The sequence below is a fragment of the Prionailurus bengalensis genome, chromosome C2, assembly GCF_016509475.1.
Source record: "Prionailurus bengalensis isolate Pbe53 chromosome C2, Fcat_Pben_1.1_paternal_pri, whole genome shotgun sequence".
Classification (NCBI taxonomy): domain Eukaryota; kingdom Metazoa; phylum Chordata; class Mammalia; order Carnivora; family Felidae; genus Prionailurus; species Prionailurus bengalensis.
This window is the reverse complement of record NC_057350.1, coordinates 132,455,975-132,472,955: the sequence shown is the minus strand read 5'-3', so window position 1 is coordinate 132,472,955 and position 16,981 is coordinate 132,455,975. Positions and strand designations below refer to the sequence as shown.

General features: G+C 41.1%; 1 protein-coding gene across 3 annotated transcripts in view; it reads left to right on the top strand.

Annotated features, from left to right (window-relative positions):
* Positions 1–16,981, top strand: part of NEK11 (NIMA related kinase 11) — a 275,516-nt gene that overhangs the window by 113,872 nt on the left and 144,663 nt on the right. For all 3 annotated transcript variants that reach the window (XM_043595419.1, XM_043595417.1, XM_043595420.1), the window contains 2 exons: positions 970–1,063; positions 6,879–6,993. In XM_043595419.1, coding sequence (XP_043451354.1) covers positions 970–1,063; positions 6,879–6,993 — 209 coding nt within the window. The remainder of the gene's footprint in view (positions 1–969; positions 1,064–6,878; positions 6,994–16,981) is intronic.

Below are 16,981 nucleotides of genomic sequence, written 5' to 3'. Positions count from 1 at the left end.
GAATGGCAATATTCCTGAGGTACCATGACTCATGTCATTGTTTGAGGGTAAGAGGAAAATGAAATCTCTGACAGGAACAGATTAAAAAGGCAATTTAATAACTTATACGCATATTACAAATTATGTTTCAGATTAAAACTTTTTTATACACAAAGTAAGTCATCCATCTTCCACATGACATTCAATATGTTTCTTATTTAAAGGCAATGGTTTTAACTAAAGTTTGGTCCTAATTTTGTCAATAAATTACATTGGAATTGTTTTTGATCATTATTTTAGGATTCGAGTGCAGTCATAAAAAGACTCTATTGTCAGAAGGGATATAATGTACCCACTTTATAAACAAAATTTGACTACAGGGATGTTCAGTGACTTTTCAACAGTCTAAATCGAAATTAGCACACAAGTAATCACCAGAACTCAAATCTTTCTTTCAGTTTAGTAGCAGGTCTGTTACTTTCTATTCTTCTATACTACACACCAAACAAAATGTGTCTGAGAAAAATTCCCCTTTACAGTGACTCTCAAGTTCTTTGCGTAAATTCTTTGAAATCTAGCTCTAATCTCCTTGTGTGTGGGTTAATTCATCCTGAGAACAGTAGTCGAGTTATCAGTATGTGCTGGGCACTGTGACGCACACCCCTGCGTCAGGGGCGCACACCCCTGCCACCACAGAGAATGCCCAGGGATCAAAGAAAGAACCACCTTCTTTTGCCTCAGAGGCATGCCTCAGGCATTCATTTTAGGGGCCTTAAAGATGGACGAGGAGCCAGAGCATTATCATGTGTGCTTAAAAGAAAATCAGGTGGGTTCTGCACTGCATTTTCCTTGATGAGGGAGAGACCCATTGACCTGGTTTCCCAACACCCCGGTTTGCCTGTTGAAACAGGGATCACGCTTACCTGCATAGTATAGATGTGGCTTTAGCAAAATGCAGCTGTTTTTTCTACATTCACTTTAAATCTGCAGAAAGCTTGCAGAAGAAAAATATGAAGAAAATAACAAACGAATGCAGGAGTTGAGATCTCGGAACTCTGAGCAGCTAACTATTGATGTTCTCCATGTAAGTGCTCTCTTGTTTTAAATTTCACATCAGACTTTGAATTGCTTCAGATTCATCACATTCATGTGGCTGATCAGGCAGGAAGAGGGACAAAGGGGAGAAAAAAGGCATCCAGACCAACTTTGCCCCATTCAGGGAGGAGGTGGTAGGGTTTTTTTTAGAATATAGGCCAGTGGTTAGTGATGACAGTAATTCAGAGCAGCTGTACTTAGAGATGGATTGATAGATTCATCCAAAAACATCCAAGTGCATACTGTGTTCAGGATAACTCAATCAGCACGGAATGAACAACTGAGGAGTAAAATTATGACTTTGCAGAGCAAATGTGTTCATATCTAATTTTGAATTTCAGCCATGCTCTTGTTGCTTTACCTCTTTAGTCCATCGTTCTCTTTCTGTCTTATCTTTTATTCTTTCACTTTTTATTTGTCTCCTGTCTGTATCATTGTGCATTGTGTTAATACCCCTTTTGAACTTTGAATAATTACCTTAGAAGTCCAATAATAAGTAGGGTTTTGGAGTCCCATGAAATGGACCCTGAATCATGTCCCAACCTCCTGAATAACAAATACCATTTTCCCTAATGGTTAAAAACATCATGGGTCTTGGTATAGGCTCTGATATTTAAGGAAGTCTTTCTTCAGGGTCGTATTTGTACAATAGACTTCAACTCCAACTTCCTATCTCTTCTGATAAAAGCAACGTGGGAAGGAGTCATTTTTGTGGAGAACTTTACTGTCTCAAATTCTGGTTTTTCATTCATTGGAGATCTCTGCATCTGATTCTTTTTCTTTAGCAGGAAGAACCAAGCCCCCTGAAGCTGTGGGATGATCCCTGGAGTCTGGGGACACTAGCTCTGCTGTAGCTCAGTGATCAGAGAGCACCAAACTCTCAACCAGGCAGAGCTTAGAATCACTTGTTAATCCACCTTTCTGAAATATTTAGTGGTTGTGAGTGTTGTAGATTTCTGAAAACCCAAAGTTGGACCAGTTGAGGGGCCCAGGCTTCTCTGACCTTAAGAGTTTCTCTCCTTTGGGGTGCCTAGGTAACTCAGTTGGTTAAGCATCTGACTCTTGATTTCGCCTCAGGTCATGATCTCAAGGTTTTTCAGATCAAGCCCCATGTTGGTCTCTGCACTGGCAGTGAGGAGCCTACCTGGGATTCTCTCCCTCTTCCTCTCTCTCTGTCCTTCCCCTGCTCACTCTTTTTCTCTCTCTTTCAAAATAAAGAAATAAACATTTTTTAAAAAGAGTATCTCTTTCTTGGACCCTTTAGCAGATAATGTAGGGACACTGCTGACATGTGCTCAATCCCACTCACCCCACTCTTCTCCCATTGCCCACTCCATTAAGTGAAGCCAGCTGTGGGATCTGTTGTGGGTCCCAGAGACATGGGAGTTGGTATCATTCCCACTCATGAAACCTAGTGAACAGAGAAATTGCTGACTGAAAGAGATGGGGTCAGCAGCAATGTTGGATTCCTACTTGGAGAAAGGTCTTGATTTCACCACTGCATGGAAGGACCTGAGCCCCCTCCAAGCACTGAGTGCCTGTCTTCAGCTCCCCAGTTTTTAGGCCCTGAAATGATAACTTCTGGAGGTGCATGACTTTTCCTAGGTCTGTCAGCTTTCTTTGCCATGGGACTGAGAATTGCAAGTTGCCAAGGTCCTTAGGAGGAATCTGGCATGATTATAGAGATTCTGTGTTTGTTAGTGTGTGTGAAACTACTTGTTAATCATCTGAATAAAACTGGGACATTTTCCCTGGAATGTTAAAGGACCCTTGCTTCTAAGGGATTTTATCCTCAGAGATTAGAAATTGAGAAGTACAGATGTGGTAATATTTTGTTGTATAAGACCTAAATAACTTTCTTTATTCCTGAAATTGCTGTATGGCAAATACAAATGTAGTTTCAAGTATGATCTTACATTTTAGTGTCTGATAATTTACTTGATGTTTTTGCTTTTCTTCATTGACCTTTCAAAATAATAATTTGTGAGTTATTTTTTCATTTCGGATATTATTATCAGTGTTAAACAACTGTAAGTGATCCTATACACTATAAGTGATCCTGTCCTCCTGTAAGCTGGGATCCTTGGGGGATCCTGCAGTAACTTTAAGGTAAAACTGAGACCATATGGGGGCGCCGGGTGGATCAGTCAGTTAAGTGTCCGACTCTCAGTTTCAGCTCAGCTCATGATCTCACGGTTTGTGAGTTCCAGCTCCGCATTGGGCTCTGCACTGATAGAGCTCCGCATTGGGCTCTGCTCTCTCTCTCTCTCTCTCTCTCTCTCTCTCTCTCTCTCTCTCGGTCTCTGCCTCTCTCTCTCTCTCTCTCAAACAAATAAATAAACATGTTTTTAAAAACTGAGACCTTGGGGCGCCTGGGTGGCTCAGTCGGTTAAGCGTCCGACTTCGGCTCAGGTCACAATCTCACTGTCCGTGGGTTCCAGCCCCGCATCGGGCTCTGTGCTGACTGCTCAGAGCCTGGAGCTTGTTTCAGATTCTGTGTCTCCCTCTCTCTCTGCCCCTCCCCCGTTCATGCTGTGTCTCTCTCTGTCTCAAAAATAAATAAATGTCAAAAAAAAGTAAAAAAAAAAAAACCTGAGACCTTATGGCAGGCAGAATCTTGGGAGATTTTATTAATTGTATATTATCCCACAGAACATGAGATCCAGACAGGATAGTCTAGATCTTGGCTCAACTCAGACAAGGAAAGTAAGGATTTCATAAAGATCTCATGAAGTCCCAACCCCCAACTTCCCAGTGTCTACCTAGTTCTTTCTAATTCTATCTCGTTTCCATCAGCAAGGAGCAAAAGGAGCAGGAGGGGAAGTGCCCAATGCTGTCTTGTCCAGAGGTGTTGGTTCTTTGATCATCTGAGATTTAATGTCATGAACATCTTTGACTCTGAGCTTTCCAGAAGCACATTCCTAAGTTTACATATTGATGGGGACAGGAAATGTTGCGAGCAGATGCGTGGTTCTTGCAGACAGTATCTTCTTCTAGCTGGTTCAGTCTTACAGACAGGGCTGCATAGCCACCCCCAGGTATCTTGCCCTATTTCATGAAGTTCTCTCAGCCACTTCCTTCTGCACATTTTTAGCATCCCACCTTCTCAATTTCAAATGTCACCTTCTCTTCAGAAAAATCTTTGACCTCACAGGTGAGCAATCCACTGGCTCTCCTCCAAATTCTTTAATTTTTTTTTTTTTGATGTTTATTTTTTGAGAGAGAGAGAGAGCAAGTAAGGCAAGGGCAGAGAGAGAGGGAGACACAGAATCTGAAGCAGACTCCAGGCTTTGAGCTGTCAGCACAGAGCCTGACACGGGACTCAAACCCAGGAACTGCGAGATCAGGACCTGAGCCAAAGTTGGATGCTTCACCGACTGAGGCACCCATGTGCCCCTCTCCTCCAAATTCTTATGGCTTACAGCAATGCTTCTCAAACTTCAAAATTCACCCAAACCATCTGTTGCTTTTGTTAAAAGGCAGATTCTGATTAGTTTGGTCTAGGATGGGGCATAGGGTGCTGAATTTTTAACAAGCTCCCTGGTGATTCTGACCAGCCGGTGTAGGACCACATTCTGATTAATAATGGAGAGGAACTGGGGCTCTTGAAAGCCATTTACCTTCAGATGAAGGAAGGCTTGGAAAAGCCACCGATGAACACTTTCTTATAGACTATTTAGGAAAAAAGCATTTAAAGGGAACAGACATAAAGGGGAAATGACCTTGGGCTTCCTTGTTGGCCCCAGAAGGAGGATGAAGAGAGGGGCCTGAGCAGGCAAGAGACACATTTAATCATATTCATGGGCACAAAGTGAGGCAGGTTTAATGATACTCAAAGAACAAAGGAGAGAGAAAATGGGAAGCTAAACACTTTGCAGAGGGACTGGAAAGCTTTAAACATCTCAAGGAAAAGCACCAGTGAACTGGAAAAGATGAAATAAAATATAAGAAACAAATTGGATTAATCAGATGCAAGAAGCTGAAGAAAAACGTGATGAAGAGAAAAGGAAGAGGAAAATGCTCCCGTCTTCACCCATACACATATTTAGGATTTAATTTCATCCTGATTTCACTGGGGCTCTGTTCTCAATTCCTTCTTCCTTTTCTTGCCAGCTGAAGCAAACTACCTTATATTTCAAAAGCAGTCATATAAGATAAAAATCAGAGTTAAGAGAGAAAAATGGGCTGGCTCTGTCATTTCTTAAACATGTTCTAAAAATTCTTCAAGGCGTTTAGGAGAATAGCTTGTTTTGTTTTCCAGACCCTATCTGACAGGGGCCTTTTATTTTGGCAGGCATTTTCTGCTTGGCTGAATCCGGGTGTTGAAATCTGGAAGCATAGTTGAATGTGGATTCAGGTTAGGCACTATTTCTTTAAAGGATGGTAGCTTCAAAACAAAACAAAACAGAAACTGGATTCCTGTAATACACATGAGAAGCCTGATCTTTCTTTTATCCTGCGGCACATCCAGTTGTGATGGGGCCAGAACTGGCTTTCTGTGGAGAAGTGCGTAACAGCTCAGGTCTCCAAGAATGAAATAATAATGGGAATCAACGATCGGATCAAGTTCTTGCTAAGAGAAGCAATTATGGCAATTCCATCTGTTTTTTTCAAAGAGAATCTTAGTGAATCAAAGTCCGTTGAGTGTCCAGGTACTGATTTTCCAATGATTTCTGACGTAAAAGTGAAAACACATTTCGCGCAGTCTCTGTGTGCTTAAAGTTCTTAAAGTTGCCTGTGTGCTATCAGTGATCCTTTCAAATTTGGAACCAATTTCACCTCCTGCAACAAGTATACAGCACAAAAAATGGACTTCTTAAAAATATTTTATGACTGTGTTTTCACAAATGCCATACCACAGTATGGCAAGCTTTGTTTTGCTTATTCATTTAAGATTAGTTTGAATTTAACTTTCTGTTTTTAATAAGATACTCTCAGAGTAGTTCTCCATGAAAGCCACTTTTCAAGGAAAATAGGTCAGTTCAACATTAGCTCTACTGAAAAAAAAAACTGGAAAAAAAAAAGCAAAATGATCTATTGGAATACCGATATATATATTTGAGAATTTTACTTTTTTCGAAGTGTGAATTCTTTCCTTTTTTAAAAATGTTTGTTTATTTTTGAGAGAGAGAGAGTGTGTGTAAGTGGGGGAAGGACAGAGAGGATCCAAAGCAGGCTCTGCACTGACAGCAGAGAGCCCGATGCGAGGCTTGGAATTCACAAACCATGAAATCATGGCCTGAGCCAAAGTCTGACACTTAACTGACTGAGCCCCCAAGGCACCCAAGTGTGAATTCTTTCATGTGGTCTTTTAGATCTCTTTCTTTAGGAAACTGGAATTCACAGCATCATGGAACCATTAAAGCTAGAAGAGAACGTGGAAGTCATCCAAGGCAACAGCTGTACTTCTGAGATGAGGAAACTGAGCAGGGCTGCGCTAGGGTGAGGTAGATGTGATACCCTGGATGCAGAATTGAAGAGGGTATTTGTTCTTAGCTGCTGATCGCTCCTTCTCTTTCAGGAGCCTAAAAGTGAGTACGCCCTTCAGTTGTGTTCATGGCCATTCCTCCTGCCTCACCCTAGTCATGGAGCTGAAATTGATGGTGTAGAAGATTAAGGTCACCTTAATTGGTGTTTCTCTTATCTCAAGCTGCCTTCTTAAAATTTGAGATGGTATCATGTTTAAGGGAGAGGATTAGGCAGACTTTTATTTCCAAATAGTCTTCTAAACAATATTGTTTCATTTGTGGTAATGCTGTTTTTTTCTATCAGCTTCTCATGAATTGTTAATTACCTTCCACAAGGAATCTGATGACCTGACTTCAGAGAACCTGCCTGAGTCTCAGCCCATTCCTTCCTTGGATCTTGGCCCACTTGAGTCAAGTATAGAAGACACCATAGCTGACCTTGGATATCATGGTATGAGTTTGCATCAGTATTCAGAAGGGTTGGCACATAGGTTGGTATGGCTGACCCTCCAGTAGGCCTGGCTGGCTTCTGAGAAAAGCTTTGGATGCATGTGACCAGCTTCCATCAGTTTTCCAGAGCTGAGCTGGGACCAAGATAAAAAGCAGAGAAGCCAAGGGTTTTGTTTGTCCTCTCCTATATCCTTTGTGATAGATGAAGATGAGTTAGAAACTCACACCAGGCGAGAAACCTCTTCTACATGAGTTAAACAACGTCATCATTAACTGACTTTGGAATAGTGTAGGACCGTGAATGTGCTGAATTACCATGTCCCTCTTCTTAAGTGATTCCCTGGCTTTCATAATGTAAGTGAATAAATGAAGTCAGACCTTGGAAGATCAACTATATGGATGATAATGGATGTGCAAACAATACCAGAAGAAAAGTGCTCAGAACTGTTACCCAAATGAGGAAGATCTATCCTAGCTTAATGGTTAAAAACATGATTTAGGAGTGAAAAAGCTACCTGTATTAGGGAAGCCCCTGGCAACTTAATCTTTCTAGATCTCAATTTCCTTATCCATGAAGCAAGAATAATATCTTCTTTAAGGGTTGTTGTGAAAAGCAGATGAGAGTAGGCATGTGATGTGCTCTTACCTTAGTGCCCCACACAAAGTAAGAGCCAAAGAAAGGCAAGCATTTATGATCCTGAGAGGAAGGGTTATGACCATCTCAGGGCCATCTCAGTCTTGTACCACTATCCCCAGTGCCTAGCACAAAGTGCTAGGAATATTGTAGGAACTCCATTAATATTTCTTGAATGAATGAATGGATGGATGGATGGATGGATGGATGGATGAATAGATAAATGAATGATATGTTAGTCTCGACCTCTGAGAAGCAGATGTCAACATGGGACTAAAAGTGCAAGGATATTATTAAGGGAAATGGCTACATGGAAGGCATTAGGGAAGGAGCTGGAAAAGGCTGAGAGAATCATCAGGCCATGATTCAAGTCATGTTCCAAGTAAAAAAAGCAAGGTTTGGTGGATGTGTACTAGTCTGCTAGGCAGACAGAGGCAACCAAGACATCAGGAAGTCTTCAAGCAAAGTCAGTCGCTAGGGGCTTGCCCGAGTATCCCTGCTGCACTCTGGCAGTGGTAGTGGCCTCTGACAGAACACAGGGATGGATTTCAGAACACAGCCCTGGGGCCCTTGGCCAGTTACACTCCTTGCAATGGGAGGTCTTCAAGGTGCATCCTCATGGCTGCACAATGGTGTAACAGCTCTCTGGCAGTAGTTGAGTTCTCTTTCCAAACTGAGGGTGAAAGTGGTGAAATTTGGATTAACTGGTCATCACAGCCCAAATTCACATTTGATATCTTCCTGCCAGAGCCATTAAAGCTTGTGCTGTCTCCTTCACCTGTAAGGAAACTAGCACCTAAAGCTTTTTAGGTTGACATTTTAAAATGGTACTGTGGAAGCCATCTGGTAACAGGTATTATTGACAAACAAATATATATATCAGGTGGATTTGCATCTTAAATCCTTTTCAAGTATTTCTTTAATATGTTGTTATTCTCCAAAGGTAAGACTTGGGAGAATAGAAATATCCCATGGGCCTTTCCTTCCAAAAATATAAAACTGAGAGGCCATTGGATAGCACTTGATATGGAAGGCTTATGCTTTGCTATATAAGGCAGAGCCATCGCTATGTAAAAAGAGGAATCCCCAGGACAGAATATTGAATGGGTGGTCTAGGATCAAGAAGTCTGGGCCCAACCTCTGTGTCTCAAATAAGAAAAGTACCGGGGTGCCTGGGTGGCTCAGTTGGGTAAGTGTCTGACTTCGGCTCAGGTCATGATCTCGCGGTGTGTGAGTTCCAGCCCCATGTCGGGCTCTGTGCTGACAGCTCAGAGTCTGGAGCCTGCTTCAGATTCTGTGTCTCCTCCTCTCTCTGCCCCTCCCATGCTCATGTTCTGTCTCTCCCTGTCTCTCAACAATAAATAAACATTAAAAGAGGTTTTTTTTAAAGTAGGGAAAGTACTTACTACTCATTCCATGGAGGAGAAACCAAAGACATTAAGTAATTTGCTCAAGAACTCAGAAGTGCCTAACTTCTAGAGCAGCACCCTTTCCATTCTCCCAAAGTGTATGTATTTGGAGGTGGTGGATGGGAGCAATAGGTTTGTAAGAAGCAGACAGGAGTCAAATGAATTGGACTTTCAAAAGGCAGAGTCTTTGTGTATCCCTATGCTAATTTTTGTGAACTGTAGTAGTCAGATTACTCCTTGGCTAGCCCTGACCACAGGTTGCACCTGCTACTGGGAAACTCAAGCCAATATCCTCCTTTATCTTTTGTCATGGAGGTTTCAATATGGTAGACCAGGTATTGATTTACCAGCCACACTGGAAATGGTCAAATCTACTCCTATGACTACCTTGTTTATACTATAAGGAAACACTACCATAATAAACTGTCAGATCCAAAAGATGCATTGTAGTTTTAATTGAGCCAAATGCCTTGTAGAATAGTTTAAACATTCCCTTTTTTTCCTCCCTGTAAATTCATATTTTCTAAATTGAAAAGGGAGATTTGTTTTTTTATGAATATAATTTATTGTCAAATTGGCTTACATACAACACCTAGTGCTCATCCCAAGTGCCCTCCTCAATGCCCATCACCCATATTCCCCTCTTCCCCACCCCCCTGTCCACCCTCAGTTTGTTCTCTGTATTTAAGAGTCTCTTGTGGTTGGCCTCCCTCCTTCTCTGTAACTATTTTTTTCCCCTTTCCTTCCCTCATGGTCTTCTGTTAAGTTTCTCAAGATCCACATATGAATGAAAACATATGATATCTGTCCTTCTCTGACTGACTTATTTCACTAACCATAATACCTTCCAGTTCCATATGCATTGCTGCAAATGGCATGATTTCATTCTTTCTCATTGCCAACCAGTATTCCATTGTATATATAAACCACATCTTCTTACCCATTCATCAGTTGACGGACACTTAGACTCTTCATAATTTGGCTATTGTTGAAAGCACTGCTATAAACATTGGGGTACACGTGCCCCTATGCATCAGCACTTCTGTATCCCTTGGGTAAATTCCTAGTAGTGCTGTTGCTGGGTCATGGGGTAGTTCTATTTTTACTTTTTGAGGAACCTCCACACTGTGTTCCAGAGCGGCTGCACCAGTTTACAGTCCCACCAATAGTGTAAGAGTGTTTCCGTTTCTCCACATCCTCAACAGCATCTGTAGTTTCCTGATTTGTTCATTTTAGCCACTCTGACTGGTATGAGGTGGTATCTCAGTGCGGCTTTGATTTGTATTTCCCTGATGATGAGTGACGTTGAGCATCTTTTCATGTGCCTATTGGCCATCTGGATGTCTTCTTTAGAGAAGTGTCTATTCATGTTTTCTGCCCATTTCTTCACTGGATTATTTGTTTTTTGGGGTGTGGAGTTTGGTGAGTTCTTTATAGATTTTGGATACTAGCCCTTTGTCTGATATGCCATTTGCAAATATCTTTTCCCATTCTGTCAGTTGCCTTTGAGTTTTGTTGATTATTTCCTTTGCAGGGCAGCTTTTTATTTTGATGAGGTCCCAATAGTTCATTTTTCTTTTAATTCCCTTGCTGAAAAGGGAGATTTAGAACTATGAAAATGTTCTTTGGGTTGATGATTGATTAGAGTTGTGGGCAACCAGAAGATTGTTAGTGACCACATAGCTTAATCATAAAATTTTGAGGCATGAGACTTTAATTCGTTGATGAATTCTGAAGTTGTTATTTCTCCCATTCTCTATGCCTTTTTTTATTTTTTATGTTTATTTGTTTATTTTGAGAGAGAGAGAGAGAGCCAGGGAATGGGCAGATAAAGAGGGAGAGAGAGAATTCCAAGTGGACTCCATGCTGTCAGCACAGAGTCCAACAGGGGGCTTGAACTCAGGAACCGTGAGATCATGATGAGCTGAAATCGAGAGTCAGACGCTTAACCAACTGAGCCACCCAGGCGTCCCCCTGTTCTCTTTGCCTTTTAGAAGATATGACTCCAAACATTCAGCATCCAGAGGAAGTTTTTGTTTATTTTTTATCTAGCATGTATATGTAGAATAAAATTACAGTCTTTTTTTTTAAGCTTCTACACCAAATGTTTAATCAGTCTTTGATGTTGAATTGGGAAATTCCCTCTGGGATGTGAGGAGTTAGTTGCAGAGAAAGAAAACAGAGTAAGACATTATTTACATTTGATATGCATTTAGTTGACTACAGCTGATTTAATATAGGCAAAGTCATGGATAACTATTATAATCAAATGAGAAGGCACAACTGGAATATTAAAGAAATGATCTCTATTTAACTCTTTATATGTAATACTGATGATTTCTTGAACGTTAATTTTTGCCAGAATTTCATTACACTTTACCCTTGTTTTCAGCAATTTCATTGCACTTTAGCCTTGTTTTCAGCAATTCACAGTTGAGTTTCAGAATAGGGTTTCTTGCAAAGCTGGGATAGCTTGAGGCTCATGAGCATGGTCCAGGCAGAGCATGGGTCTCAACTCTTCAGATGCGAAGGCTTCAGTGATGTGGGCCTCGGCTGCCCGCCCATAGCCTGACCAATTGTCACTTAATTACCCTTTCAGCTACTCCACAAGCAAGTCCGGAGCCCCTTCCCTGTGCTCAGAGAAATCGCCAGCCTCAAGGGAATTGTACTTTGCTTGCCCGTATGAAGTCCACATGCCCTTTGCAGTTGAGGGCTGCTCTGTGACTTATGGCGTCAACTCTTCCCTTTTAACGTCCAAATGGAAATAAAGTAATTTGAACTCTGTTAGACAATGATATATTTTTATTGTTTTCATTTTACAAATGAAAACATTTATCAGCTCTGCAATTCTACTTCTAGATAGTTATCTAAGAGAAATGAAAGTATGTCTACAAGAAAATCTGTACTCAAATGTTCCTAGAAGTTTTATTCATAATACCAAAAGCTAGAAATAAGTCAAGGGCCAACCAGTAGGTGAATGGGTAAACAAACTTGCAATTTATCCATGCAGTGTAACACTATTTGGCAATGAAAAGGAACAAACTATCAGTACACACAACAATATGGATGAACAGCAGAAATATTGTGCTGAGTGAAAGAAGCCACAAATGAAAGAGTTCATACTGAATGAGTCCATTTCTGTGAAGTTCTAGAAGCAGAAGCACTCATCCGTAGTGATAGAAATGAGGCCAGTGGGTTGTCTGGCCATTGGGAGTTAACTCAAAGGACACAAGAGAACCTTTTGTGGTGATGGAAAATTCTGATACCTTGATTGTGATGGCAGTTTACTTTGACGTATATATTTGTCAAAACTCACTGAACTCGATGCTTTACATGAGTGCCTTTTATTGTCTATCAATTATACCTCAACAAAGTTGATAAGTAAAAATAACATTGATAAGATATCCAGAAAAAAAAGAAAGGAAAAACCCATTATGAGTAATGCCCATCAGTCTGTGCTTTAGCTAATGAATGGCCCAGAGAGACCCTGGTAACGTCGTGGAGATAGAAGGCAACTGGGAAGATGTATAGTATTACTTGGGACACAAAGTCCTTAGTCTGGAGAGTGATCAGGGGTTTTATTCTAATGTCAGCTAAGCAATATTGCCTTCCACAGAGAGTATTAACAGAGCTTTGGGGTCTTCTCTCATGAGGAAAATTGGCTTAAACATGAGGGGCTGGGATCCCTTACCTCCTCTCTTCAGTCTTTATAGTTGGAGGGATCACACTGCTGTGGCAAGGAACCCATACCAGCAAGTCTCATAGGACCTCGTGTCCTCTGAAAGCAGCCCCAAAATACTAGAACAAAAAGTAACAGCCCAGGCTGCTAAACCCAGCCCAGGACAAAGAAGCTGGTAGAGCGCCCTGGCTATCAGCCTTCAAAAAAAAGACTAAGTGCTGGCGGCCATTTCTGTGTTCCTAGATGTCCCATCACTCCCAGAGCTTTACATGTTTTAAAGGCTTGATTTATAAATATAAACTGATGGTGGTTTTATTTCATATTTGTCACATATTCCGTTGGGTTACTTTTGCGTTGCATGGTAGTGTTTCCACTGACTCTCATATTTACGCCCCGGAATAAAGGGTCCTACGGACGCTCTCTAATTCCCTCAGCTCAAGAGGATAATTAAAATGAATCTATTGAATAAAGATGTGCCAATTCTCCACCCTGAGGCATATTTAATAGTTTAGAATGTTTCTTCCATAAGACAAGCTGGATAGGTGCCTCTAACTGAAATCTAAAAGATTGTATCCAATTTGAAAACTTCAAGTGGATGCAGAATAACACCTGCCCAACCGACCACTTCACTCTTGGGTCCTAAAAGGCATTATAAAAATAAGAGGAAAATCAGTCCCCAAGAACATCAGTTACTCATATAGAAAATCAGTACCCATGGACACCTCAAAATAAGCTTCTCACCTCAGCTGTATGTGACTCCGTGGTCCATTCTTTAGCCAAATACAAATTATACAGTAGTTATTCAACTATAGGTGTTGCAGGTAGGCCAGAGAGCATCCTTAAATGGCCTTGCTGGGCCTGTCATGGGTCATGTTTGGAATGAATCAATTAAGCAGAAAATTAAAGAAGCATCAATCATGGCTTTCAGGTCAGATAGACTACAAAATATAATAGACTAAACCCTCACATAATGTGTGCTTCAGGCAGCATTTTGGACATACCACAATATGACTTTTCTTTGGTTGATGAAATTATTTCCCATGCACACAAGGTTCACAGTTGTGCCCAGGGCTCTTGCACCCGCCACCAAGAGAACATCATTATGATGCCCAAAGGTAGTAACACTGTCACAGAACACTAAGACCGTTATTTCAGATGGTGTTTTGCCTCCAGTCAACTAACCATCTTTGATCCATTGAAATATTGTATCTTGGTGTTTGTTTAGACCAGACTTTAATGTAGGTATCTGTGATGGGAATTTAAATCTGTCTTGTGTGATCTTTGTAGAGAGGCTCTTTTGTGGCAGTGAGGGCCATGGCAGTATCAGCCACCTCCTGTGTTCAATTGTCAGTCTGTCGGTTTTTGAAGTGAAATAGCACATCTCCCAAACAAAAAAAACGTTCTGGCAAGGAGCCGTGGCAGCAGTATCTAATACCTTTTGTCATTCCTGACTAACAGCATTTTCCACTGAACTTCTCTTCTCTCACTTCCAAAAAAAAAAGAAGAAGACAAAGAAAAATTGGAACCATACAGAAAGTTTCAGAGCGATTGCCATGTTTCATAGTAGTGTGTCTGTGTATGAGCAGTATAATGAATTTGACTTATTCGGAAAAAGTCAGTTTTCCCACATCTGCTGCAGAAAGTGATGTTTGTGACATTCTCAGCATTTGCAGCATTTGCAGTTAGACTTGTCTGTGAGATTGTGGGAAGATTTCTTTAGAAACTCACATTATTATTCTGTGCATAGGAGTGTGTAGTGTAACTCTGCATCCCTAGCTTCACAGCTAACCATGTATTTCCTGCTAATCCCTTGACCTGTCCCAGTTTCTTTTTCTGGCCATGGCTCCTTTAAATTATTAATGAGAGTTCTCACTGTTCAAGGTTAGGCAGCTAAGTACATGTTTGTAGAGGAGTTTAAGATGCGTGCAGGCTTTCACTGCATTTTGTACCTGGGCATTTGGGGTTGGAGAGAGAGCAGAGTGACTTGACCCTTTTTCTATCTCAGATTCATTTTCTCTTTTGAATGCAGGAAAAAAGAACAAACCCATCCTCCCGCCAAAGCTTAACTCCACACGGCCTGCTTTTCCTGGCTTCACACAGCTTAGAACTAAGTCAACTCCCTTCCCTCTACCTTCCATCTCCTCACAACCCCATTTGAAGAGATAACTTTGACAGTTGTCATAAGTGGTTGCTTATCAGCGTATGGTCTATAGCTGTATATTTGGCTGCCTTTAATTTGTGAGATTACACATTTTGAAGAAGACTAACCTCTGTGTGTTCATTAGCATTCTGGATGAGAAATTTTAGTGGTATACTAGAGAGGGCTACAAAGTGACTACTGGTTAAGAAAAAGCAGTGTTAATTTTAAGAAAATTAAAATAAATTTTCCCCTTAGCCCCATTAGCTCTGTGTCATTGATGAGGAGAGCGAGTCAGTGCTCTGACTGGGCAAGCGTGTTCAGAGGCCATGCTCTCACCTATTCCCAGAATGCCATCTTGATGTCATTCCATACCTTACCTCTTAACTTTTTACTCTCTGTAAATCATACTCCTACAAATGTTGATCTGTCAACTCAATATTCCACTAAATAGGCATCATGATAAAAGTCTATGTTTCCTATTATATTGGCAATACTCATTGATTCCAATTGATGGCACCTCTGAGAAGCACTTGCAGTACAGAAGCAGGTCACAGCACGGCAACTGAGAGCAAACAGGCCAGTCCTTTGCTATTCAAAGCATGGTCTGAGGACTGATATCATTAGCATCCTGAGAACTTGTCAGAAATGCAGAATCCCAGACCTCACCCCAGGTTTCCTGGATCAGTAGATGCAAAATCCCAGTGATGTGTATGCACATTCAAGTTCGAAGAGCCTGAGCTAGACTCTAAGCTCCACAAGAGCATGGGCTATGTCTGTCTTGTTCATCATTTTATTCCCACCTGCTGACAGTGACTGGCTCTGAGTTGGTGCTCGGTAAATATTTGTTAAATAAACGATTACATCTAGGAGAAAAGTTCTGTAAGAACACTAATGCTTTTTGTCATAAGCAGCATACATTTCTTGCAGAGATTGGTTCATTTGGGAAAACAGTAGAATAACAAGTTGCCAGAAGAGGCTAATTTGTGTATATTGGTGTTCACCTATAATTTTTACTCTTTCTTCTTAAGGAAGGTGGTAATCTAATTTTACCAGATGGATACTGGAAAGATAAAAAATAGAGGAATAGTGTCAGAGACATGGGAATAGAAATCTTCCATGCATGCTTTTTGAGCCCCCTAGCCATTGCATCTTTCTTTATAGATACCCCTCCATTTAGATAATCTTTAATGTGAGTTGCCACAATGCAAAAATAGGGTTTCTTCCTCTGCAGTGCCCATACTATTTAGTTTAAAGAAGTGGTCACCCACAAAATAATCCTCTCAGACCCCTTCATGTGTTCGTTAAGTGTACACATTCAATGGGAATAAAGGGGTTTTATGAAGTGTAGTCTGTTACAGGTGCACCCAAGTCTCTTCTCTTCACATCAGCCTAGTATCCCCATGGAATCTATGACTGTACTTTATAGATGACAGGGCACGAGCAAATGCTGGTTGGTAGATTACTCTTATAACAGGCTTGCTAGAGCCTGTATGTGAACATAACTCTTTAGTGGTTTTATCTGTTGGGTCCCCTGAGCCTGTATGTGAACATAACTCTTTAGTGGTTTTATCTGTTGGGTCATCTGGGAAGCAGACACTAAGAGAAGTACAGGAGATGTATTGAGGGTACTTTCTGTTGAAAGAAAAATGGGGGGTGGGATCAGGGGTAGCCAAAGAGAGCCTCTAGACTACGCTGTGGGTCTGACACCTGTGAGATGTGAGCAGGAAGGAAGGATGAATGGGTAGGAAGAGGCTCAGACCTTACTATAGCTCCGATGGAGAGTTCTGGATCAAAGATTGCCCATAGAGGAATCCTGCACTGTGCAGAAATGTTGTGCCCTACTATCCCTTCCTGCTCAATGAATCCTCAGATGCTACAGCTGGAGGCTGCCAGCTCACCACATGCTTTTCAGCTAATTGGCAAGTTCTTGGAAGGACAGCTGACACATGCCCCTCAATAGATGCCACAGTGGTCAAGTTGAGTTGTTCTATATGCTTGAGGTGAATAAAATAGTATTTCAGTTAGCAATCTATATGCAGTACTTTTCTCTAATTTAGGGAAACTTACCTCCACTATATGTAAAAGAAGAATAACTAAAGCTTCTGGAATATCCATAGACACTTTACA